The sequence below is a fragment of the Mustela nivalis genome (genome assembly GCF_964662115.1).
Source record: "Mustela nivalis genome assembly, chromosome: 16".
Taxonomy (NCBI): domain Eukaryota; kingdom Metazoa; phylum Chordata; class Mammalia; order Carnivora; family Mustelidae; genus Mustela; species Mustela nivalis.
Genome location: NC_139035.1, coordinates 45,053,252 through 45,076,869, shown reverse-complemented (window position 1 = coordinate 45,076,869; position 23,618 = coordinate 45,053,252). Strand labels below are relative to the sequence as shown.

Sequence of the window (23,618 nt, the reverse complement as noted above, 5' to 3'; positions counted from 1 at the left end):
GCAAAGAGACTCAATGTTTTAAGCCAAAATTGGATGGGTTTTTTTGTTTTGTTTTGTTTTGTTTGTAAGATTTTACTTACTTACTTACTTATTTATTTAACAGAAAGAGGTGGGGGGGCAGGAGGAGGGGCAGAGAGTCAGGGAGATGCTCTGGAAGCTTCAAGTCAGGGAGCCTGCTCAGGGCTCTATCCCAGGATCCTGGGGTCCTGACCTGAGCTGAAGGCAGATGCTTAACTGACTGAGCCACCCAGGTGCCCCCAAAATTGGGGTTCTAAGACACTGACATTTCCTCTAGAGATCCTGTGAGACGGCAGGCCGTTCATGCAAATGTCCTTTCAGCTAAACTGAAATAGTCCTAAATACTAGAGTCGGGGGTAGGGGGCCAGGCGCTCATGATCGTCACCGCATCCAAAGGAATTACCTACTCAGGGTACTTGTGCTTTCCTGTGTGTCTGAGAGAGGAAGGGGCAGCCAACAGCTTCAAACCCAGTACTGTGTTCTCTCCCCAGGCCCATCTCTATTCCAAACCGCATCCAGGGGTCTGGAGTCACGCTAGAATGCCCCCTGAGCCACTTTCCCAGTGGAAGAGGGCAGGAAGGAACCACTGATCACAGGTTCCACTGACAAGAGGGGAAAACCTGGGGGGTGGCAATTCCTTTCTGGGGTAGGTCACACCCCCTCACAAAAACATCCCAAAGAGAGCTGGTACTGAGTTTGCTTTGGAAAGGTGGAGATACCCCAGGGAGGAAGTGGCAAAAAAAAAAAAAAAAAGCGAGATAGGAACACCCCTCTTTGATCCCACAAGGTGCGTCAGGGAAAGTTGGATTTCGTTTAGGCCGGGATGGAGACTTCTCTCCCCTGTGCTGCCACCAGGATCAAGGGGTCAGAGGAAGACAGGCTCCCCCCACCCGCCCCTCCCTCAGGTGGTGCCCGTGGGACCCTCGGCGCGAGTCTGACCTCTTTTCCCTCCCGCCCGCCCGCCCATCCCCACCCCTTCCAAAACTGGGACGTTATTAAGGCCGGTTCCGTCAGGGCTGAGCCATTTGCTTAGTGGAAGGCGGGATCCGGAGGCAGCGCGAGGTGCCGAGCCAACCAGAGAGGGGCTGTGTCCAAGAACGAGGTGGGGACGGTTCTCTCCCGGTGCCGAGCGCGGGAAGGAGCCCGGGGATGGCTGCTTGAGCCCGCGGGGCCAGAGCTGGCAAGCCCCACACCGACGCTTCCCGGTCCTCCCGGAGGCCACAGGCTGGAGGAAACACTCAAGACGCGCGAGGAAACGCGCACAGGCGCACACGCCTTTAAAGGGCGAGGGGGGCTCCCGGCACGGCGGGGCGGGGCGGGACGACCCCGGAGGAGGTGGCCTGAGCCGCGAGCGCCGGCCAGCGGGAACCTCTGGTCGCCGGCCGTCGGGCGAGGGGACCCGCGAGCTCGCGACACCGGCCGCGGGCCCGCAGCTCCCGTCACTCCTCGCACTGCGTTTCCCCGGCGCCCCGCCTCCCGGGCACAAAGCGAAGGAAAGGGGCCGGGCTGAGGCCGAGCCCGCCCCCTCCCCGGCCTCCGATTGGCTGCTGCCGTTGTCCATCCCGAACCTATTTTTGATGGGGGGGGGGGTGCCACCCAGTCTGCCCTAGATCACGTTTGCCACTAGCAGCCAACCAGTCGGGCCCAAGTCCGCGGGCAAGAAGCGATTGGGGGCGAGTGAGTTCAGCCCCGCGGTCCCCCCGTCCGGGTCCCCCCCGCCCGGGCCCGAGGCGGTATATCCTGCCCTCCCCGGCCACCTACCCCTCGTGGAAGCGGAGCGGCGGCCTCGCTGTAACGCAGAGGCGAAATGTAGCGAGCCGGGTGTCGCGGCTGGACGCTTGCCTTGGCCGGGGGTGCGGGGGGTGGGCACGCCGGGGGCCGAGGAGGACTGCCGAGGAGGAGTGATGAGAAGAGGGGGAGCCCTGCACCCCCCGAGACCACGGGTCCCTGCTGCCACTCGCCAGGCGCCCCCCTTCTTCCCAAGCGAGAGGCAGGTCAGTCCTGTGGGGTCTGGGGCGGTGGGTGGCGGAGGGCGGGAGCCCTGGCGCGCAGCGCATTTGCTGAGTCTGAATGCGAGAGAGGCGGGGGAGGCCACCCAGTTACTTCTCCCCCTCCCTGGGTTTGCAGATACTGAAACGGGTCTTTTTTGTTCCCTCCTCAGGGCATCCTGGTTCACTTTTGCTGCTTTCATCCGAGGGCCTTAGGCCCGTCCGGAGTGTCTTTAGTGGAAGGAGTGGGGTGAGGGACAGGCTTCTCTTCCTGCGAGCCCCCTTTCAGTTTAGGTGGCCTGGCAGGAAGACGCGAGGAGGAGGGAGGGTCAAGTTCTAGCAGACGCTGCTGGCATAGGGGCATCTCTCCCGCCTTGAGGGCAGTTTCTGGATCTCCCGCGAGGGTCTTTGAGAGAACCCGAGAGAACCACGGGACTGTGTTTTAGGAGTTTGGAAAAGGGAATCTGGATGTGTGACTTGAGCCCATAGAAAGAGAAAACAATTCCCATGGGTCAGTTACTGGAGTTTGAATCACCCTTTCCCAAACTGGAGTTGACTAATTGTGTGTGTCTGGAATACTTAAGTACTTGTTCATCCTGCCTAGGGAAATTCTCTTTAAATTTATTTTTCTCCTCGTAAGAACTATGTTGGTGAAACGGGATAGAGTGGGATCAGGGCTTGGGCATTCCTTAAACAAGAAAAGTGGGGCCATTCCATCTAGATGGTGGCCTTTGGGAGCAAGTGCATTTTGGCTTATACTGCTTTGTATTCTGCTTTGCTTTGTTTTACTTTTTTTTTTTTTTTTTTGCTTGCTGCTTTTGTTTTTTGTTTTTGTTTTTTAGAATTCCACTATATCCAACTCTCAGTCACCCAGGGGAACAGGGTGAACCTAGGGAACTGAAACGTGTGCATAATAACCAATAGTTTTGCCCTCTCCCCCTTCAAACTGAGATAACTCTCTTGTCCTATCTGACAGACCCACAGGGCCAAGAGCAGGGGGGAGAGAAGTAGAGACAGAAGCCTGGATCCCAGTCAGCGTCTGAGCTTTTTGTAACATTGCTGACTCTCAAGGGCAGGAGTGGGTAGGCCTCTGGCTCTTGGCCTTGGTCTGGCAGTCTTGCCCCATTGCCCAGGGAGTCCTCCTAGTTTTGTTTTGTTTTCCCCGTCTCGGGGGCTAGGACATTTAGGGGTCTGGAGACTCTCATTGAATGATCAGATTCTGCCTGTTTCTCTTGCGCAGCTGTCTTGTGACTGTAAACAATCACTTTCTACAGTGGGGTGTCTGTGCTGTGTGGCAGGGAGCTTGTGACTGAATTTATGACTGACCCCACTGGGAGACGACACTTAAATAATCCTGAGTTTTTAATGAACATTCAGGAAGGGATCTCCCCGAGGACATCCCTGTCCACCCCTGGTTTCCGAGAAGACAATGTCAAGGTCTCTTGCGCCAGCCGCATCGTCCCAATCCCCAGGCCGGCCTCATCTCAATGCTGTTGACCAGTGAGATGATCCCTGTGCAGCAGTGGGCTGCTGGGCAGGAGGAGGGCAGGGATAGCTCCTGCTGGGCCTGCAGAGTTCACAGGGCAGGAATGGGTAGTTTTAGTGAAAAGAACGAGGAAATCAGCAAACCCTTTTTGCCTGCCTTGTGGGAAAGTCGTCTGGGTGTGAACTGTCCTCGGCTAGGTCATGACATCTCTTTTTTGTCTTCTTCCTTCCCACACCAGGTGTTTCACGCAGATTCCGGTGACTTGAAGGACCAGGGATTTGGGGCAGTACAAGGTCTTCCCAGGAAGGAAGGAAATCTCTGGAGCAAAGGGGAAGGACAGCAGACAGTGCGCCTGGACCAGCAGAGCCCGAGGAGCTGCGAGAAGCCGAAGGAGCCCAGCCAGAGGCGTGGGCGGGAGCCACAGCCCTAGGCCAAGGCTGCCTTCTGGGGGATTCGAACTCAGGCTATTTTTCATGAAAGAAGGGCCACCTCCGAGGGTGCCCCCGACTTGACTGGGCTCTTCCACTCTGGATGCCCTCGGCTCTGAGGAGCCTGCTGCTCAGAACCAAAGAAGATAAGAGGCCAGATACATTTCCCCGCAACAGCGCGCTGGCCGGCCGGAGTCAGGCCTCTGCACCCCTGGTGGCTGGCTGTGGAGTCTGGTGGGGGGTCTCCTGCTTCCCTCCAGCTCGCGGCTGCAGTGCTTGATGGGGCTGCCTGTCGCTGGATCCATTTTTGCAGCGCCTGGTAGGAGCAGAGAGCCGTGGGAAGAGACCCCGCGGCGCCCAAGCCTGGGTTCATCCCAAGACTAAGTGCTTTCCCGACTTAGGGAGAGAGAAAGAAAAAAGAAAAAAAGAGAGGGAGAGAGAAAGGAAAGGTCCCCCTTCCCTTCCTCCCTTCCCGTCATGTCCTCTAAGCCAGAGCCGAAGGACACCCACCAGCTCAACGGGACTGGCCCTGCTCCCTCACCCTGCTCTTCAGATGGCCCCGGGCGAGAGCCATTGGCCGGGACCTCCGAGTTCCTGGGGCCTGATGGGGCCGGGGTGGAGGTGGTGGTGATTGAGTCCCGGGCCAACGCCAAGGGGGTCCGGGAGGAGGACGCCCTGCTGGAGAACGGGAGCCAGAGCAATGAAAGTGATGATGTCAGCACGGACCGTGGCCCTGCACCGCCCTCCCCACTCAAGGAGACCTCCTTTTCCATCGGGCTGCAAGTGCTGTTCCCCTTCCTCCTGGCAGGCTTTGGGACTGTGGCTGCTGGCATGGTGCTGGACATCGTGCAGGTAGGACCTGGCTAGGGCAGCTCTTGACCATGAGCCTGGGGCTACCGTTTCCTCCTGGGAAACCGACTCCTGTAGCTTTCTCTCCACCTCCCTGTGAGAAGCAGCTGCTGCTTCCTAGAACCGTTTCCCTTTGGATCATGTCCTCGATTTCTTCTTGGTCTAGTTACTTTCTACAGAAGCCTCGAGGAAGCCCAGTAGCCCTGAGGAGGTGGTCAGCGCAGCATTGCTTAACAGAAGCAGAATTTGTTCCGGAGCTCAGGCTTGGAGGAGGAGAGATGGAATGAGGTTGTTGCCTGCTGTCCCTCCCGGGCATTCCTCCTGAGCCAGCTCCATAGGGGAGACACTTACATGGGACTCCTCTTTATGCTTTCTTTTCCCGTCACTTGGGGTTTCAAGGATAGCCACAGTAGAAAGTTCAGTTTCAAGTCTCCCCTCCATCCCCCTGCTGGGTAGGAATTTATTCAGCTGCCAAGAGGGTCTCAGATTAAGTGGGAAGGTTCTTAAAGGCATTCTGTGTTGCTTATCTGCCTGTAACCTCGGCATGATCTCCTTGGGGAACGGGGGTGGGCACATGCTATCTGATGCATGATTTGGGCAGGAGGTGGGGTGGGGGGTTGACATGGCAAGACCTGGAAGTGCTAATTATGGGGCGTAAATGGGGACTGGATATAACCGGGCCTGGGCAGACCTCCCTCTTCTCTTTGCTTCTTACCTGTCTTTCATGAACCTGCGCTAGGCAAAGAGGGCTCTTTGTGGGGCTACTGGGTAAATTTAAGGATGGGAACTGGCAGGACCTGGAAGCTGAGAGCCAGGAATATGCTATGTAACGCACAGCAGGTTAGGACTCACCCAGAACCTTCAGGTCCAAGACATCATTCCAGTCTTGTTACCAGGGGAGAGTTTTGAAGTTGAGGATGACAAGCGCGGTGGAGTTTCCCCCAAGGCTCTAGGGTTATCAAAGGTAATCATTAGCAGGTATCAAATTCCTGCTGGATGCTGAGCTCTGTCCTAGGTACTTGGAGAAATGCAAAGACTAGAGGAGATCTGGCCTTGGCCCTGGGGACCTTCCAATTTGTCCCTAACCATGAAATCTCCCAGGAGGACGTGGAACTCAGTATCCCCTCTCAGTGCCAAGCCAGCCCTACCGGTGCAGTGATGCAGAGAGGCCTGCTGGTGGATGGAGGTCACTATGCTGGTGTCCCAGGGAACGGAGGGTGGTTGGTTATAGGTGGTTCTGTCAATGGTGTCCACCCGGACCACTTTGACTTGAGCCCTTAGGAGAAGCCTGTTGCTAATGAGGATGGTGTTTTTGTCATGCCAGAATGTGCTGCAGTCCCTCTCTCCTAACTTACTATCTTCCAGGTTGTTCCTCAAGGAGATTGGGAAGCCAGGCTGGAGCTGGGAAGGCAGGCCTTGGATCCCTCCCCCTAGTGGCTGCTTTGCCTCCTAGGGCAGTGAGCGGGGCTGGTGGCAGGAGGAGAAATAAGACGGGGGTAGCAGTTTCTCCGCCTCTTCCATCCCTTTCCTCTGACCTTGATTCTCATTCTTAAGAGTTTTGAGTTCTGGTTTGGTACTTACATAGAGGCATAGCACCAGGTTCCAGTTGTTTTATTTTCTGGGTACTAATAACAGTAATGGTGAGCATTTGTTAGGCCCTTCTGGAGGTAGGTCCGTGAGGAGGAAACATAATCATCTCCCATTTTGTAGCTAGGGAACCTTCGGCTTAGAGGGATTGGATAACTTGTCCCTGGTCGTCTTGACTCAGAGCCGGTGCCGTTAACCTCTATGGCCTACACCATGTCCATGGTTCACCAATTGGTTAAAGACTTAGGGAGGAGTCGGCTCTCTGTGTCTTCCCTTGAAGAACAGGGTGGATCAGAATCTGGAACAATTGGAGTTATATTCTAAAGTGAACAAGAGCAAAGGTCCTTAGCAGTCTCCCACCCCCACCCCATTCCCACATACTTGGAGAATTCCAGAGCTGGAAGAAGCTTCTGACATCTTGCCCCACCACCAGCCTCCGCACCCATGAGCCAAAGACATTGGTAAGGACCTTTGGTGCCTGCCCAACATGCCCACAGAGGGCCAGCAATTGCCCTCGGTGTGGCCCTTAGGCCCACCCCTAGAGCTAGGGTCCATTGGATGTGGATGACAATGGCTGGTTTGTCCTTGCCTCCCTCCCCCAGCCTTCCTGCCACAGCTGGGTTGAAGCAGATGGCTACAGTGATATCAGGGGAGGAGGAGGGTGCAGAAAGACTAGGACATGGGACCACAGGGACATTCTTATTCCACGTCCAGGGAGGCAAAGGTCAGGGCGGGGGAGGGGTGGTTGACAAGCTCAGATTCAGGAAGAGAAGGATGATTTCTAGGGATTCACACTCGTATCCCCCTTCCATAAGCTAAGCTGGCCTTCAGTGAGACAGAATCTGGGAGTGCCTAAGAGACTGAGGCCATCTGGAGGAGATGGCTAGAGAGTGTCCCCAGCATCTCAGAGCAAATGAGCAGAAGTCTGAGTTGATGCCAGTGTTTCCTTGGTCAGGGCCCCCCATCTTTCCCTACTACTGCAGAAGACTCAGTCTCTTTCTGGAAGGTCATTTCTGTTGCCTCTTATCTGCCCTTCCACCCAGTCAACGTGTACAGCCAGCCTCTACAGTGAGATAAGGGGCTGGTGTACCAGCCAGAAGTAGAAAAAGGCTAAATGGACTGCCACCCGCTCCACGGTCCCACTGTGGCTGCCAGCTCCCATGATATTTAGGAAGGAAAGCAGGATCAGGCCCCATGTTGGGACTGGAGCTGGTTGAACATAGTTGGCTCTGGATCTGCCACCTGTGCCAGCCCCCCCCAAGTCTGGTCCTAGGCCATTGGGGGGCATCTCACTCCCCTTTGCTGTCAGCCTTTTGACGGATAGGGGAGACAGGAGGTGGTGGGGAAGGTTGGGGAAGGTTGCTTCCTCGGAATTCCCAGCTGTGTTAAGACAGGTGGGACCCCTAGGTCCTTATTTTAACTTACGACTCACTTGCTGAGGATCTCAAGGAAAGGAGACAAACCCGTCGCCCAAACACCTCCTCGTCCAGCTTCCTTTCCCTGCTGTGTGTATAAAGGAGTCCACCAAGATGAAAGTGGAGTGGAGGGGAAAGAAGCGGTCCCCCCTGGTTGGCCTGCTCCCGGGGCCACCTTCGCTCCTGGATGGAACCTGCTCCCAGGGCCACCTGCGCTCCTGGACGGAACCTGTCCTCCTGGACCACCTGCTTTCTCACAATTTGTACAGCCCTGAATACCCAGGCACTGCCCCGAGGCCCTCCTCCTTGGATGCCTGGGATGCCTGCAGAGGGGGAAAGCCTCAGACAGGGGATCTGACTCAGTCCTCACCCCACAAGGTCAACCCCAGCCCAGCTTCTGGGGTCCCCCACAGCCTGGTGCTCAGAGCTTACCTCTAGGGATTTTCATCTTCTTAATGTCTTGACTCCAGCTCTTCCTGGCTTTGACTTTCCTCCCTGCTTCTGCTGTCCCGGTGTGGGGTGTGGGGTGTGGGGTGTGGGGAGGAGAGCTCGGAGCCGAACTCCCCAAACAGGCAGGAGTCAGAGTATGGGGCTGGAGGAGGTGAGGGACAGAAGAGGCAAGAGGAAAGGACAGAGAAGGGGTACCAGCTGGGCTGCTGCGGTCTGAAACTGACAGTGAGGACAGAGAAGGGGTACCAGCTGGGCTGCTGTGGTCTGAAACTTACAGTGATCGCTTTGAGTCAGGATTATTTGGGGGTATGGGGGAGCAGTCTCATTTCTCACCCCTGGATAGCAGAGCCCCCTGAGCCCTCAACCTCAGGCCCCTCTAGGATGGAGAAAGGCAGGGAAGAGGAGCGGCATTTCTGCAAAGCACTGCTCTCTGTGGACGCCCTCCCCCTGCCAAGTGGGGCAGTGTTTCCTGGAACGTGCCCTTTCCTATCCCCAGCAGAGCAGGAAGGCGTGGGTGCGGGCTTGGCTGACAGGTTCGGCTTCAGGAGCAGGCGGGCACTCCCAGCCAGGATGAACAGGATGGGCCTGAATTAGGCCAAAGGAAGAAAGAGAGACGTTCACTGTCTCCCCTGCCACGTTCTACCCGCTCAACCTCAGGGCTGCCCTGCCCCCCAGGCTGGTTCCACGTCCCCTGCCTCTGGGGGCCCGTGTGTGTGTGTGTGTGTGTGTGTGTGTGTGTGTGTGTGTGTCAGAAGCTCCCACTGCCCCCCGCCTGAGCTGCCTCTTCGAGAAGGTTCTGTGGGTGGAGAATGTGTGTAGGCATTGGCCAGCCCTGGGCTGGAGGTCAGGTGGTGTGAAATCCCGGGCTGAATTCCGTGTGGGCTGGGAAGACTTCTGCACAGAGCCTGGTATTGTGGCGCCTTGTTCCCCTGGGCTGCCTCCCAGCTCATCACTGCTGAAACCCTATACCTTCTGGGTCCTGCTCACGTGTGTGCTGGGAGGCGGAGGGCTCTGGGAGTGCTGACGGGGGCAGCCAGAGGGGCCTAGCTGTACTTCCTACATTTTGTCTTTAAATAATCACACAGACAGTGTTCCTTACAAACAGTTGAGACAATATTCCATGCATATGCTTAGCTTATGTCTGTCCAGGCTCCTTGACGCTGCCCGCCCATATTCGTTACAGACGCCTCAACACAAAGCTAGTAGCTTGGAAGCTGGGAGGGGCAGGTGGTCTGCAGGGAGGAGGGATATGAGGCTGTGCTCCAAGAGAAGCTTCGAAAACCCCCTGTTAGCCACCCTCATGAGAAGAGGGGAGCCGAGGAGAATTCTTCCCCTCTCTGGAGCTCTTTGTCCAGTTTCGGTCCAGTTCAGGTGAGAAAGAATGGGACAAAGCCCAGTGTGGCCAGGCCTGCAGGGAACTGGAACCCCAATGGTAGGCATCAGCCGTGTCTAAGAGTAACAGTGCCCGAGTTCCTCCAGGGGAGTGAGAAGGGATTCACATCCCTTCCAGCATTTGCAAGGGCCTGGTTCTTCCTGTGGGTACCTCAAAGCTCAGCACCTGTTGCTGGGGGAGAGGGAGCAGAGCAAGGGGGTTCTTTCCCATCCTTAGTCTCGGAGAGGGGGTCCCCTAAAGCGAGTCCTAGGCCCTCCGCCTGTGAGGGACCAGACCAGGAGCTCAGGTCAGCATATGTTGTAGCCCTAAGAAGATGTGCCCTTCCCCCAGAGTCCTGGTGTGGACGTCCCCCCCACCACACAGGCACCCCCCCCAACAAAACACACTCTGACAAGAGAAGAGAAATCCTTACCTTATAGGCGCTCCTGGTGTCCAGCCTCCCCAGGTCTCTGGCCCTAGCCCTAGCCCCCTCTGCTATTCCTTGCTCATATTTTGTTATTACTACTATTTTTTTTTAAATGCCTAACAAAGTTTGTCACCTCACCCATTTTTAAATATACCGTTCAGTAGTGTTAAGTATATGCACATCATTGTGAAACATCTCCAGAACTTTTCATCTTACAAAACGGAAACCCTGAACACTAAATCCTCTGCAGCCCCTGGCAACCAACCATTCTACTTTTCAATTCTGTGTATTCGACTACTTTGGACACCTGACATGAGTAGAATCACACCGTATTTGTCTTCTTATGACTGGCTTATTTCACTTTAGTATAATGTCCTTCAGGTGGACCCATGCTGTAGCGCAGGTTGGAATGTCCTTTTGGAGGATGGATACAATCCCACTGGATGTGTGTACCACCCTTCATGTGTCCATATCCACCTGTGCACACCTCGGTTGCTCATACATCTCAGCCATTGTGGATAATGTTGCTAGGAATGTGGGTGAGCAAACATGAATTCAGGACTCTGCTTTCCCTTCTTTGGGATATGTATCTAGCAGCGAGATTGCTGGGTCCATGGTAGTTCTATTTTTAATTTTGGGGGGGTGTGCCCGGCTAGCTCAGTCAGTAGAGCATGAGACTCTTAATTTTGGGGGGACACCCCCTCCTGTTTCCCATAGACAGTGTAGCATTTTGCATCCCCACCAACAGTGTACAAGGGTTCTGGTTTCTCCACACCCGTGCTGACACTTGTTATCTCCTAGGGTATCTTTGTAGTAACATCCTCATGGGTATAAGGTGATGAATCTCATTGGGGGGTTGATTTGCAGTGTCTCAACTGTGGAGTGACAATGCTGAAACGGCCTTGAGGGACCCTCCAGCATGGCCCCAGATTGTACATTTTATAGTCGGGAGCTTGAGGCCCCCATAGTGTGCCTGAGGTCCCCACGCTGGGCCTTGTGGGCAGATGCTGGGACATATCATGAGGCCCATCACCGTGGTCTCTGTAGGAGACCCAAGGCTCTCAGTCCGGTGTCCTCACACCTACAGTACTCTGCCTCCTGACCCCCTCATCAACCTCCATAAGCCTGCCTGGCTGCCTGCCCCCTCCTCCCAACCTGAAGGCGTTCCATTCCTGAAACAAATAAAGAACAAAGAAAGGAACCCACGAAGCTGTCAGCCCCGGCAGGGAGGCACAATCCCAGGCTTTTTTGCAAGTCTTCAGTTTCACTTGCAATTAAAGTAGCTTTCCAATAGCCAATCCTGGCTCCTTGGCTTTTCCCCCTTAGCAGGAACAAGCACAGTGTCCTCTGAAACTCACTTTCCTTACGCACAGAATGGGGATCAAAACAGCCCCCACGGCAGTAGACTGTTGATCTGCCGAAATGAGCAAATGCACGGAGAGCACTTCTCCTAGTGCGCAGTGGGCACTGAACAGCTCTCAGCTGACGGAGCTGGTAGGAGAGCGAGGCCTGATGGGCCTGGGACTAGAACCCAGGTCTCCTGACTCCTAATCCAGTGCTCTTCCTGGAGGCGTACGCTCGCCTCTCCTACCTGAGAGCTTGGGGAAGCTATGTGGGGTGAGGGACTGCAGAGGACGCATAAGAAGCCTCTTGCAGGCAGCACGCAGAGGCCCCGGGCCTCTGTGTTAATTCAGAGCCTATTGGAGAGGAGAGTTGCTGTGGCTGAGGCCCAAGGCCCTTGGACACAGAAACCAAACAAACTCGAATCTCCTCGGCCCCAGCCCAGCCCCATGGTGCCCAGCTCTCACAGCTGAGACAACACCACCCAAGGCTGAGGCCAGGGAGAAACTAGGCTGAAGGCAAAGAGGTTGGGGATTGCTATTTGAGGGGGGGATCACAAAGGAGTTCTGGGGTATAAGGTAGCCTGGGGTGATGGCCTTGTGGGTTCCTACCTCCTGTCCGTCGGCTCCAGAAAGCAGGCAGAGGGAGAAGAGCCAGGCTGGGGTCTTCCGCCTGGAAGAACACCTCCGTGTCTCCCTGTTTCTGGGTGGCAAGAAGGGGGGGGCTGTGTTGTTGGAGCACCGTGGTCTTGGTTTGGGTCCAGGGTTCTTGGGGAAAAGGCGGCCGGCGTGCTCACGCCCTGCTGATTCCACTTCCTCCTCAAGCCCCTGGTCCCAGACTATCTGTTCAACCTGGTGCCAGCTCTTTGGGGCACTGAAATCCCTGGGTTCTGTTTTCACCTTGTAGCACTGGGAAGTCTTCCAGAAGGTGACCGAGGTCTTCATCCTAGTGCCTGCACTGCTGGGGCTTAAGGGGAACCTGGAAATGACCCTGGCGTCGAGGCTGTCCACTGCAGTGAGTGTCCTGGCGGGGAAACACACGGAAGACGCGGGGCGGCGTGGAGCCAGACTGAGAGCTCACTGCAGGCCTTTCCCAAGAGCCCAGGCCCGGAGTGTGGGGCTGGGGTGGGAAGGTGTGGGGAGATCCCGGCCCGCGTGTCCTGCTCCTGCACAGGGGCTCCCTGCCCGGAGTGGTTCCCAGGCTTGGTTTCTGGATGTCCCGGCCATCCCTGGACTCTTGCCTCGCCCCCTGCTCCGCAACCCGCCTCGTGACTGTTTGTGCAGCTTTGACCCGCGAGCATCACGCTGGTCCCTCCACCTGCACAGATGGGGGCCTCCTCTGATCTCCAGCCCTGCCCCGCAGCTGGGCAGGAGCGGAGCCAGGCCTTCCCAGCCCCCCATTCGTCCCTTTCCCTCGAGGCAGCTTGCTCCTCACTAAGGGAGTAGAGAAGGGGCAGCTTATCAGTCCCCCTGCCCACAGCCCTGTAGGTGGGCCATGATAGTCCCGAGACTGGACCAGATACAGGGCTCTGGGGTGGAAGGTGAGAAGCAGAAAAGCTCAGTGGGGCGGAGGGAGGGGGGCGGGGGGCAGGGCTGGCCCATGTGGCTACAAGTCTAGAGGAGGCAGCAGAGGGCGCAGCAGCTGGTCCAGCCAGCCCACCCCACCCCCACCCACGGCCTGACTTCCCGAGTACTCCTGGGCCACGTCGTTCTTCCCAAACCCTCTTGCAGACTCAGCCCCGCACCAGCACCTGCGCTGGAACAGAAGGCTGGCTGCAGGGCCAGGGATCGGGTCACTCTGACCCACTCGGGCACGGGCTTCCTGGGAGGAGCAGTACGCAGGATGGAGCCGTCCTGAAAAGAGGAGGACCAGGAGGGGCCGCCTTGGGAGCCTCCTTTCTGCCCCCACCCAGCTGCAGGAGCTCACTCAGGCTTGTTAGCTCCTTCCTTCTGGCCTCCTTGATGCGGCTTCATGTTCCCTAGGGGTTATGTCCCCGTCCCCGAGTCCTAGACCCTGTGCACTGCCTCCTGATCCAGGCAGGGTCCTAACGAAGGAGCCGCAGGCCTTTTCCAGCCTGGAGCTCAAGCCTTGCCCTCCCTCTCCCAGGCCAACATTGGGCACATGGACACACCCAAGGAGCTCTGGCGCATGATCACTGGGAACATGGCCCTCATCCAGGTAAGAAAGCAGAGACTAGAGAGGGTGGGCTAAGCTCCCCCCTTGGTCAGGAATCTGAAAGACTGAGCTCAGCCCTAGCCAGCTTGAGAGTGAGGCGCCAGCATCCTGCCGAGCTGGCCGCTCCCGAAGCGGCTCTAGGAGGGAACCAAGTTTCCCAGGCCAGCAGCCAAGACGGGGAGGGCCCAGCAGGTCCCATGTCAGGGGCCAGCTCGCAGGGGTCCGCTGGGCTCGAGTTCCCACAGACCAGACTCAGGAGTGCCGGACTGTCCTCGACCACCGTTGTCAAATCTGTGTGTGAGGCGACACGGGTTCCAGACTGGGAGTCTCCCCGCTTGAGTCCCGGCCTTGTCTCCTGACTGCAGGCTTAGGCTCTGCTCATTCTCACCCCAATCCCCAGAGGGATGACCGGCTCCTGCGGGGTGCACTGCCCAGGACTAGTGTCTGGGGAGAAACTAAATAAATAAAGACATCATTCCGGCCTGGGAGGACTGCACAGTCCAGCCCAGCCTGCCTCCTGGGGCTGCTAAGAGTCAGGCAGAAGGCTGGCCCGGCACTCGGGCGACCTGCGCTAGGAAACCCGCGGCCCCTGAGCTCCTCTGAGTTACCACTCTTGCCTCAGGTGCAGGCCACGGTCGTGGGCTTCCTGGCATCCATCGCAGCCGTTGTCTTCGGCTGGATCCCTGACGGCCACTTCAGTATCCCGCACGCCTTCCTGCTCTGTGCCAGCAGCGTGGCCACGGCCTTCATCGCCTCCCTGGTCCTGGGTAAGGAAGGACGGGCGGGGCAGGGGAGGAGGGAGGCGGCCTCAGAGGTGTCGCAGGGCCTGGCACCTCCAGTCTCTCCTTTTGTTCATTGATACCCCTTGATCTCTTCTCCCCTGCCCGGCCCTACCTCTTCCTCCCCAGGTATGATCATGATCGGAGTCATCATTGGCTCTCGAAAGATTGGCATCAACCCAGACAACGTGGCCACGCCCATTGCCGCCAGCCTGGGTGACCTCATCACCTTGGCACTGCTCTCAGGCATCAGCTGGGGACTCTACCTAGAGCGAGGTGAGGCTGAGGCCACTGGGGGTGTGACCAGGGCGGATCCCCCGGTGGGCTGTGGGGAGACAGTGGTGGGTTTGCACATGTGTAAGGCTTTCCTCTATGTTCTTAACCATCTGGTTGGAGCGAAGTTTTGTACCCGAGCTTGGAGACTGAGGCTTAGTACTCTCAAAGTCACACAAGGCAGCAGGGCCACAGGGGAAAGGATCTGAGAACTCTATGCCTGCCTGGTCCTGCAGACTCCTGCTTACCTTGGAGGAGTAAAAGGGAAGGGCTGAAGGAGAGAAGCTGAAGCCTGGAATCTGCCCGCAGCATGGAGAAGGGGCTGGGAGACTGTGCTTCTGGGTCTCCAAGCAGGGGACGTTAGAAGCTGGTCTCTGCCCCTGATTAGCTCCAGGCCTAGGAGCTCTCAGCTTGGTTTCTCATCCACACAATGGACAAGGCTCCCCGCCCCACCCCCAGGCTTGCAGGGAGGATCAATGAGGTCCTGTGTTGTGTTGTGTTGCATGTCGTGTTGTGTTGCGTTTTTGGTTCCTGCCCGGATTATTGTCAGGCTGAGCTGGGGCAGGCCTAAGCCGGCAGCTGCAGCGCTTACCTCCCTATTCTCTGCCTCTCTCAGATGACTGGCAATACATCTACCCCCTGGTGTGTGCCTTCTTCGTGGCCCTGCTGCCTGTGTGGGTGGTGCTGGCCCGACGGAGCCCAGCCACAAGGGAGGTGTTGTACTCGGGCTGGGAGCCTGTCATCATCGCCATGGCCATCAGCAGGTAGGCTCGGGCCCTTGGGACATGCCCTCTCACACCCCCTCTCACACCCACTCACAGATGCCCTGGTGAGCCCTGGAGAGAGAAAAAGTGGTACAGAGTCTAGAAACACCTTCCAGAGTGTATCAGCTCCATGGCCTTCTGTCACATGTGACAGAAACCACCTGACGTGGGTTTCCTTGAAAAGTAGAATGCACTGGCTTAAGGCACGAGAAGGGCACAGCTGGTTTCAGGGCTATTGATGACACCATCTGGGCTGTGGTGGTCTCTCTTGGTTCTGCTTGTGCCTGTGATGGCGTGTGGCTTAAGGTTCCAACTAACTCCAGCGGGAAGAAGTCTGTCCGCAGTTCCATGGAGTCCCGCCAGAGAATTTCACTGGCTCTCGTCCAGTCACATGGCTGTCCCTGTCTCACTGTGGCCTCAGGGATGTGCTGCTCTGATTGGTTGGGGCTGGGGCCTAGCCATCCGTAGAACAATGTCACCTGAACCATAGGGGCTGAGTTTGAGAGAGGTGGTTCCTGAGAATGAGCCCAGTGCTGTTACCACAAGGGGGACTAATGGGCAGAACACCAGCGGTCTTTGTGGGCGGCTCGTCCCGGGCTCCTCTCGCCAACCCGGGGGGCAGGTACAGGTGGCAGGGGCCTGACCCCACACCACCAGTTTGCTCTGGGGGGGCACTGTGCCCAGTCTGAATATTATAAGCAGCAACTGGTTCTGGCAAAGGAGACAAAGGACTCCTGGGAGCCCCTTGCTCGCCAAGGCCAGATGAGCCTGTCCTCCCCGGAACTGACATACGACGTCTCAGTGATCTCTGTGTCACTTTGTCTTCGTCTGTAGTGTGGGAGGCCTCATCTTGGACAAGACTGTCTCTGACCCCAACTTTGCAGGGATGGCCGTCTTCACGCCTGTGATTAATGGTGAGGTCTTGGCGTCAGCTGCCGGGGAAAAGGAGAGGGGCAGGAGGAGAGAAGGCGGGGGCCTCCGGATCAGTCAGGACTCCCACAGCAAGAGCATCCGGCTCAGATAGCTCAGACCTGAGCGAAGGGGCGGCTCACAGAGCGGGGAGCGGGGACAGGACCCAGAGATGAACAACAGCCGGAAGCCCTCATCCTCAAGGGTCAAGGGGAGAAAAAAATGTTACAGGAGCCTAGAGAGAACACTCTTCTGCCCCCAACGGGGATAAGCCACTGCCAAAAAGAGAGGGATAAAGGAAAAAAGAATACCCGAGCTTGCCTTCCTTCCACCTCCCAGGACGTGTCCTGGTGGCTCCTGTTGAACAAACCGGATGAGGAGCAGCCCACTAGGGAGCCTGCGGGACGCGGTCTGTAGTCAGCCTCTCAGAGCTCTGGGCAAGGCTGGCAAGAGCAGGGAAGAGGTCGGGGCTGGGAGAGCAAACAACAAACTCGGTTCCTAGGACAGGCCCCAGAGTCCAGAGCTCAAACCTGACACTTGAACTTGGTTCCTGGAACCAGCACAGGAGCGTGGGATGCCTGGGTCGGCTCGGACAGGGGCTGGGCAGGGCAAGGCCTTGTCCCCTCGGCTGGGTGGGACAGCAGGTGTGCAGGCTATGCTGGTGAAATCAGGCTGCCTGAGTGGGCAGATCTGTCGGCGCCCCTTCCTGCACCCTTAGTCACCCTGGGGGCACGTGGGACAGCCGTGTCTCCATAGAGAGGAGGGTAGAAGCAACTAGAAGACTCCCTGGTGGAGTGGGGGGGCGGTAATCGTTGTCTGCTGGGGACCAGTGATGTGTCACGCCCTCCCTGCTCCTCACTCCACCCCGTCTAAGCACTTTTGCCCCTCTGCAGGTGTTGGGGGGAATCTGGTGGCAGTGCAGGCCAGCCGCATCTCCACCTTCCTGCACATGAACGGGATGCCAGGCGAGAACTCTGAGCAAACCCCTCGCCGCTGCCCCAGTCCTTGCACCACCTTCTTCAGTCCCGGTAATGGCAGAGTCCCAGCCTCCTGGTCCGTGCCAGCCCTGGGGGGAGGGGCCAACAGTGAGGGAGGGAACCTCCCTTCAGAAACAGCTGGGACCTGGCCAGGTCACTTCTCCCTCTCTGCCGGGCTGCACTGGCTCTCTGGAGAGTAGATCCTAGGCAGGGAGACTGTCCTTTCTGGGGACGCCACTGGGGCAGGGGACCTCAGGGTGGTGAGGTAGAGACTGTCAGCCCCCTGCTGTCCTGGGGCACAGTGGAGCACCTCCTCCTCACTCGTCCTCCCTTCTCTCCCCTGGCCCCAGATGTGAATTCTCGCTCGGCCCGAGTCCTCTTCCTCCTCGTGGTTCCAGGACACCTGGTGTTCCTCTACACCATCAGCTGTATGCAGGGCGGGCACACGACGCTCACCTTCATCTTCATCATCTTCTACATGACAGCTGCACTGCTCCAGGTACAGGCGGGCAGGAGCGCGGGGAGGGCCTGCCACCCACTCTGCCGCCTCGTGCTCTGGGCCTGGCTGGCCAAGAGACGCAGGACAGGGGCTCCGGAGAACTGGGTGTGGATCTGACAGGGTCACTCACATGCTGTGTGACTCGGGCCCAGTCGCTTCACTTCTCTGAGCCTCCGGGATACATTTGCCAATTGAGAGAAATGGACCCAAGGCAGTGGTTTGTGGGCAGGTGGTGGTTGTCGGATGCCGGGCAGGTGGACCCCGGGAGTGGGGGCGCCCCCACTGGCCTGGCCCCAGAGCGCCTCTTGGCTGCTTTGCATGCTGGGGCTTCCTGAGATGTCATTTGAATGAAGGGTTTTAGAGCCCAAAACGGTGTCAGATCCACCACACCGGGTCCTCTGCGGGATCCTGCCTGGCCTTGGCTGTTCTTTGACACAATCCACTCTCTCCCTGGTAGTGTTAGCCCATTATTTTTTTCTACTTATTTTGGAAGAATTATACATTCACAAGAGGCTGCAAATAGGAGGTACACAGAGGCCTAATTTCTCTTCAGCCGGTTTTCCCACTGGAAGCCTCTCACATAGTTCAGCCCCATCGAAGAACCAGCCGTTCAGCCTCGGAACAGTCCATGGGGCTCACTCAGATGACAGCGGCTTTACGCACACCCGTGTGCGTGCACGCGCGTGTATAGTTCTGTGCGGTCCTGTCCCCTGTGTCGATCCATCTGTCCAACACCCATGAAGACACAGACCTGTTCGCCCCTCACAAGCCCCCTCCTATGCTCCGCTTGGGGCCACACTCACCCTGTTAGACATTGTCAATTTCCATAGACATGACTTTGAGTAATAATAACAGTCCCGTCATTCAAAACTTTTTAAAGGTTCACAGTGAAAGCTCTGCTTTCCCGCCCTCTCTCTCTGTCCCCCAGTGTCTTCCTCCCAGCCATCCACGCAGTCCGTGTCTTGTATATCCTTCAAGCGCCTGCTATATTTATACAAGCAAACATATAATTTTCCTTGTTTTCCTCCCCCTTTTTTTTACACACCCATCACGCACTCTACACACTGTCCACAGCCTGTGTTTTCGCAGCACAGTTGATCTTAGAGATCATTCCACATGGATACCTAAGGAGGAGAGCAACCTGATTTGTTATGGCGGCATTCTTCTGCCCTATAGATTACATCATCCCATGTAACCAGTTCCCTCTGGGTGAACACTCATCCTCTAGCCCCTCACCTCAAACCTTAAAAGGACTGTGTGTTGGGACAGCTTAGCGAGAACCAGCCATAGGCTCTTGCCTCGCCACCACACCCCCCTTGCAAGCTGGAGTTGAGTATACTCCGTGGGGAAGGCGGGGTGGGGGGTGTGACGGGATGATCCGAGGGTCTGCTGCTGGGGCTTAGCCCTGGGCTCCTACTCTCACCTCTGCGGTCTCCTCTGGGCCTGTGGAGGGCCAGAGCGGGGTGCTGAGTCCCCTGGAGAGTGCTTCCTGATCGCTTTGCTCTCTCCGCTCAGCCATGTGTCTCTGGAATGAGGCTGGAATGAGCAGACAGCTGCTACCATGCCCTTCCTAGAGCATGTCCCAAAGTCCTGGTCACACTCTTTATTTGGGACTCTTCTGTAGCTGCTGGAAAGGACGCAAGGCGATGGGGGACTCACAGGGCCAGGGGCAGGCCATGGGAGCACCAGGGAGCTGTGTGCAAGGCGGGGGGTGGGGCAGCAGGAAGGGTGTTAGAGCCTCAGAGAGAAGACTGGAGAACAACAAAGCTGGCCTAAAATTAGGTATCAGTTCTGGCTTCAGGATCGCCCAAGGTCTCATTTCCTGCGTCTGAGCTCCTTAGGGCAGAATTTACATACCACAGTTTTTGCAAAGTACAGTCAAGAGTAAAACCTCCCTCCCAAATGACTGAGTTGGAGATTTACCGTTAGAAAGCATTTCACCCTCACGCAGATGCGGTCATTTAAGGAGCCCAGATGTCAGGACTGGTGTTGAGTGTAGCGAAGATGCAGGCCCGCCCACTCTTTCCTGGTATTGCACATCAAGTGCTTTGCCAACTTCAAAGTGTATGGGAGTCTTGCTAAAGTGCAAATTCTGATTTGGGAGATTAAGAGTGGACTTGAGATTCTGCATTTCTTTTCTTTTCTTTTTTTTTTTAAGATTTCATTCATTTATTTGAGAGACACAGAGAGAGAGAGAGAGAGAGCATGAGCTGCGGAGGAGCAGAGGGAGAGGGAGAAGCGGACTCCCCACCCAGCAGGGAGCCCAACACGGGGCTTGATCTTGGGACTCCAGGATCATAACCTGAGCTGAAGGCAGAGATGCAACCAGCCAAGCCCCCAGGCGTCCCAAGATTCTGCATTCCTAACCCTCTTCCAGCTGTTGTTGATGTCACTGGTCCTGGGCCCACTAGCAGAGGTCTAGTCGAGATCATGCTTGATCTGTAGACATGGAAGGGAAGCAAGGGCACAGATAAAGCAGCAGATAATCCAAAGTGTCTTTTGAATTGATGTGCACTCTCTGCTTTCTATTCGGCCGACTTACTTGTAATTCTGTTTTGCTGGGCTCACGTGAAACTAGACTTGCATTGTCTGAGCCCACAACAGCAGAATGGAAAGGGCCAGGAGGACACTAGCTTGGTGTAATCAAATGTTCCTCAGGCAGCTGTGCCAGCAGCAGCCTCAAACACTGTCCTTATTCCATTCTGCTCTGAGGAGAAATCCCTGCATGAAAAGCCAGCTCCAGGCCCCAGCCCTGTGCCAGGCCCCTGGAGAGGCCCCCATGGCAGGCACTGGAGTCCTTCGTTCCATCCACTTGGGGGCAGGATGTAATGCTGCTGGGGGTGGTTTTTGGGGAGTAGCAGTATCTTTCTGGGACGCAGACTGTCTGCCCCAGGCGGTGACTGTGCAACAGAGGAACATAAGGTCTGGTTGGGCTGGAAAGATGCATCGCAGCATAAGGACTGTGGCTGGCCAAGCCCGGGCTTACAAAGAATGTGCTCTCTTGAGTGGCCTCTGGCTCCCCCTGGAGAGAGGGGATGGCAATAGGCCGGGCCCGTCTGTCTCCGCAGGTGCTGATTCTCCTGTACATCGCAGACTGGATGGTGCACTGGATGTGGGGCCGGGGCCTGGACCCAGACAACTTCTCCATCCCGTACTTGACGGCTCTGGGGGACCTGCTTGGCACTGGGCTCTTAGCACTCAGCTTCCATGTCCTCTGGCTCATCGGGGACCGAGACACGGATGTCGGGGACTAGCCTGGTCACTCCACCTTTGCCCACCTCCCCGCCCCATGCACTTTCTGTTCAAATTTTTTTCTTTTGTTCCCCTTCCCCCTACCCGACTCCACACTCCCACCTCTTTCTAGGACTTCACTTTGATACCGAATTCTCATTATTTTCAATGGGAATTTTTATACATTGAGCCAAGTTTCTATAGCAAGAATTCCGACAGGACAGATGGACTGAGATAAGCAGTACAAGTAGATTTTTGAGACAATCACCAAGTGCAATTTCATGGTGGGTGCCTCCAGGCGAGGTAGACTGAGGCGGGGGTTTCCATCTGGGGTTGGGGGACATTTGGTTTAGCTTTAGCAAACTCAGTCGTGGCCCTAATGAGAAACCCTGTGTGCGTGGGCTCTGGCTTTTTGGGTTTGTTTTTGTTTTCTCTCTCTTTTTTTTTCCTTTTTTTTTTTTCTTTTTGATTGAACAGAGAGATAAATATCATTCCCCTCCCCCGCCAGCTCCTAAAACACACACACGTTTTTTTTCTAGAAATGGACCAACTTCAAAGCACTAGTAAAGAGATAGCTGCTCCTGGCCCCTGGTAACCCTAACCCTATCCTCGGCCCTCTGTCCCAAAAAAGACGGAGGTGGACTAACCATTCAAATCGCACACACACCTCTTACCCGATTGCCTGATAAACATGGCGAACCCCTCCCTTTGATCTTCTTCCCATTGATTGTCACAGTGGGAAGAAATGAACCAGAGCCTGGTCTCTGTTGACCCAAGGCCACCAATAGGTTTACCAAGATCTACGTCCTTCCAGGGCCCAGAGCATCGATTGTTTATTTCTGTTCAATCTTGATGTCTAATTGTCTCAACACTAGCTTTCCCAGAGCTTGCCAGGTTGAGTTCCGAGATTAGGGACAGGGAGCAAGGACGCGGGGTATGGTTGGGAGGCGGAGGGCAACCGGGGTTGTTTCAGTGCCACCGATGACATTTCACGGGGTCACCTTAGTCCCCCTCACTTCCTGAGATCACTCCTGCTGTCCTGCTGTGGAGGTTTCCTGTGTCTTGGCTTCTGCCCTCGTCCATCACGCCCTCAGTCACCCATTCAGCCAGTGCACAGCCTCCCCAAGAGGAGTCCCGTGCGGGCGTGGTCTGAGGCTTCCGCTGAGCAGCATGGTAGGTCCTGTGCCAGCGGTAAGGGAGCCGGCTCTCAGCTCACCTCATCCCCAGATACAAAGGCCTTGTGCTCCTTCCAATCTCGCAGAGAAAGTTTCCCTGCTAGAAGCGTTTGCATCTGTGTCATCGGGCCAGCTTCTGCCTCCCGATCTCCCCTCTGTGCAGGCCGACCCCCACGAGAGCCCCCAGGCCCGTCGCTCCACCAGCAGCTCACTTCCTGAACTATACCCTTCCTCACCTTTTCTTCCCTCCACCTGTCCTCACTAGCCGCCCGACAGAGGATTTGGACCCAGTAGGCTGGACGGCACCGGCTGCGGCTGCCCTTCTCTGCCCAGCACAAGCTTCAGGGAACAGGGGAGCCTCGGCATCCGCCCTACCCATTGCTCTGACCAGATGAGAAATCTGTCCACACTCGCATGTGTGCGAATCTGAGCGTTCGGATGCAGGTTTTTCCCTAGGCTCCCCATCCGCAGCCTCACCATCAACCCTCCTCTCTGTAGCGGAAAAGGTCCACCTCCAGGGGCAGGCTAGGCAGTGACCCCGGGTCCTCCCGACCCTGTGCCTCATCCCCAGAACTTGGCCGGTTCCTCCAGAGACTGTCTGTCCTTTCCATCCATTTCCACCCATGCTACCTTATGGAGTCTTTCAGTTGGAAGGAAAGGTAGAGACCACAGGACTGGGGATGGGGGCAGCGGAGTTCATTAACACCAGCCTGGGCTTGCAGCTGCTCGTCCCTCGGGCCCTCTCTTCGCCTCGCCGTCCACCTGCGAACACGGTTGCACACACACTCTTGTACGGCACCAAAACCAGCTCCCCTGCCCCTGAGGCCACTCCCCTGTGTCCCCCTGTCACCCTGGCCCCAGTCCGTCACCTCTTCCTCATCTCCCGAGTTCAGCCAGGCCACCCTGGAGACTCTGGAGCCTCCTTCTTTGCCGAAGAAGCAGGAAGGCAGGCGCGCCCCCAGCCCCAAGTGCGTGAGCAAAGGGAGGACCGCGGGGTGAGAGGGAAAAGAAAATGAAGTGGACTTCCGTGGAAGATTCATTTCTTTTCCCGATTGCACAAACTGCATGTACTTTTGGCCTGGCTGCAAGGAGCGACATTGGTTTACTCTTGTATCCTTAAAAAGTTACAGAACTGTGTCTTAAGAGAATTATTTATAGTTACTATAACTGAATTGACAAATGTCAACGTAACTGATAAATTATATTTGGTAAAATAAAGAGGACGTTTATTTAGATGGTGGCTGGTTCCTATGCGTCTTACCCTAGAGCGGTCCCCTCTTGTGCGTCTTACCCGGGCGATCCTCGCTCAGAAGCGGAAAGGGGCCAGAGCATGACCAGGAAAGAAACAGCTCTTAAATAGAGATGTGTGATTAGAAAAAACCACAGTGCACATCAGTCATTTACTGAAAATGAGCGGTGCTCTGGGACACAGACCAGAAGCCAGTGCAGTGTCCTCGCCTTCCCCACACGGAGCC

At 56.3% G+C, this 23,618-nt stretch overlaps 1 protein-coding gene and 1 long non-coding RNA gene across 5 annotated transcripts; one reads left to right on the top strand and one right to left on the bottom strand.

The window, feature by feature from the left end:
- Window positions 1-1,043: 1,043 nt before the first annotated feature.
- Window positions 1,044-23,376, top strand: SLC41A1 (solute carrier family 41 member 1). 4 transcript variants are annotated; one of them, XM_082702587.1, is made up of 11 exons: window positions 1,044-1,120; window positions 3,731-4,772; window positions 12,268-12,375; window positions 13,468-13,539; window positions 14,159-14,303; window positions 14,445-14,591; window positions 15,205-15,352; window positions 16,187-16,266; window positions 17,155-17,289; window positions 17,589-17,737; window positions 20,806-23,376. In XM_082702587.1, the coding sequence occupies exons 2-11, from the start codon at window positions 4,398-4,400 to the stop codon at window positions 20,989-20,991; spliced, it is 1,545 nt and encodes a 514-aa protein (XP_082558713.1). In that variant the 5' UTR covers window positions 1,044-1,120; window positions 3,731-4,397; the 3' UTR covers window positions 20,992-23,376. The 4 variants fall into 4 exon arrangements, with proteins under 4 accessions (XP_082558713.1, XP_082558712.1, XP_082558715.1 ...); XM_082702586.1 differs by lacking the exon at window positions 1,044-1,120 and adding an exon at window positions 1,597-2,012; XM_082702589.1 differs by lacking the exons at window positions 1,044-1,120; window positions 20,806-23,376 and adding exons at window positions 1,617-2,012; window positions 19,896-20,229.
- Window positions 6,365-8,692, bottom strand: LOC309849717. The gene is made up of 2 exons (XR_014303857.1): window positions 8,204-8,692; window positions 6,365-6,654 (listed from the first exon to the last, which is right to left on the bottom strand). It is a non-coding gene; the product is annotated as an uncharacterized lncRNA (long non-coding RNA).
- Window positions 23,377-23,618: the final 242 nt, after the last annotated feature.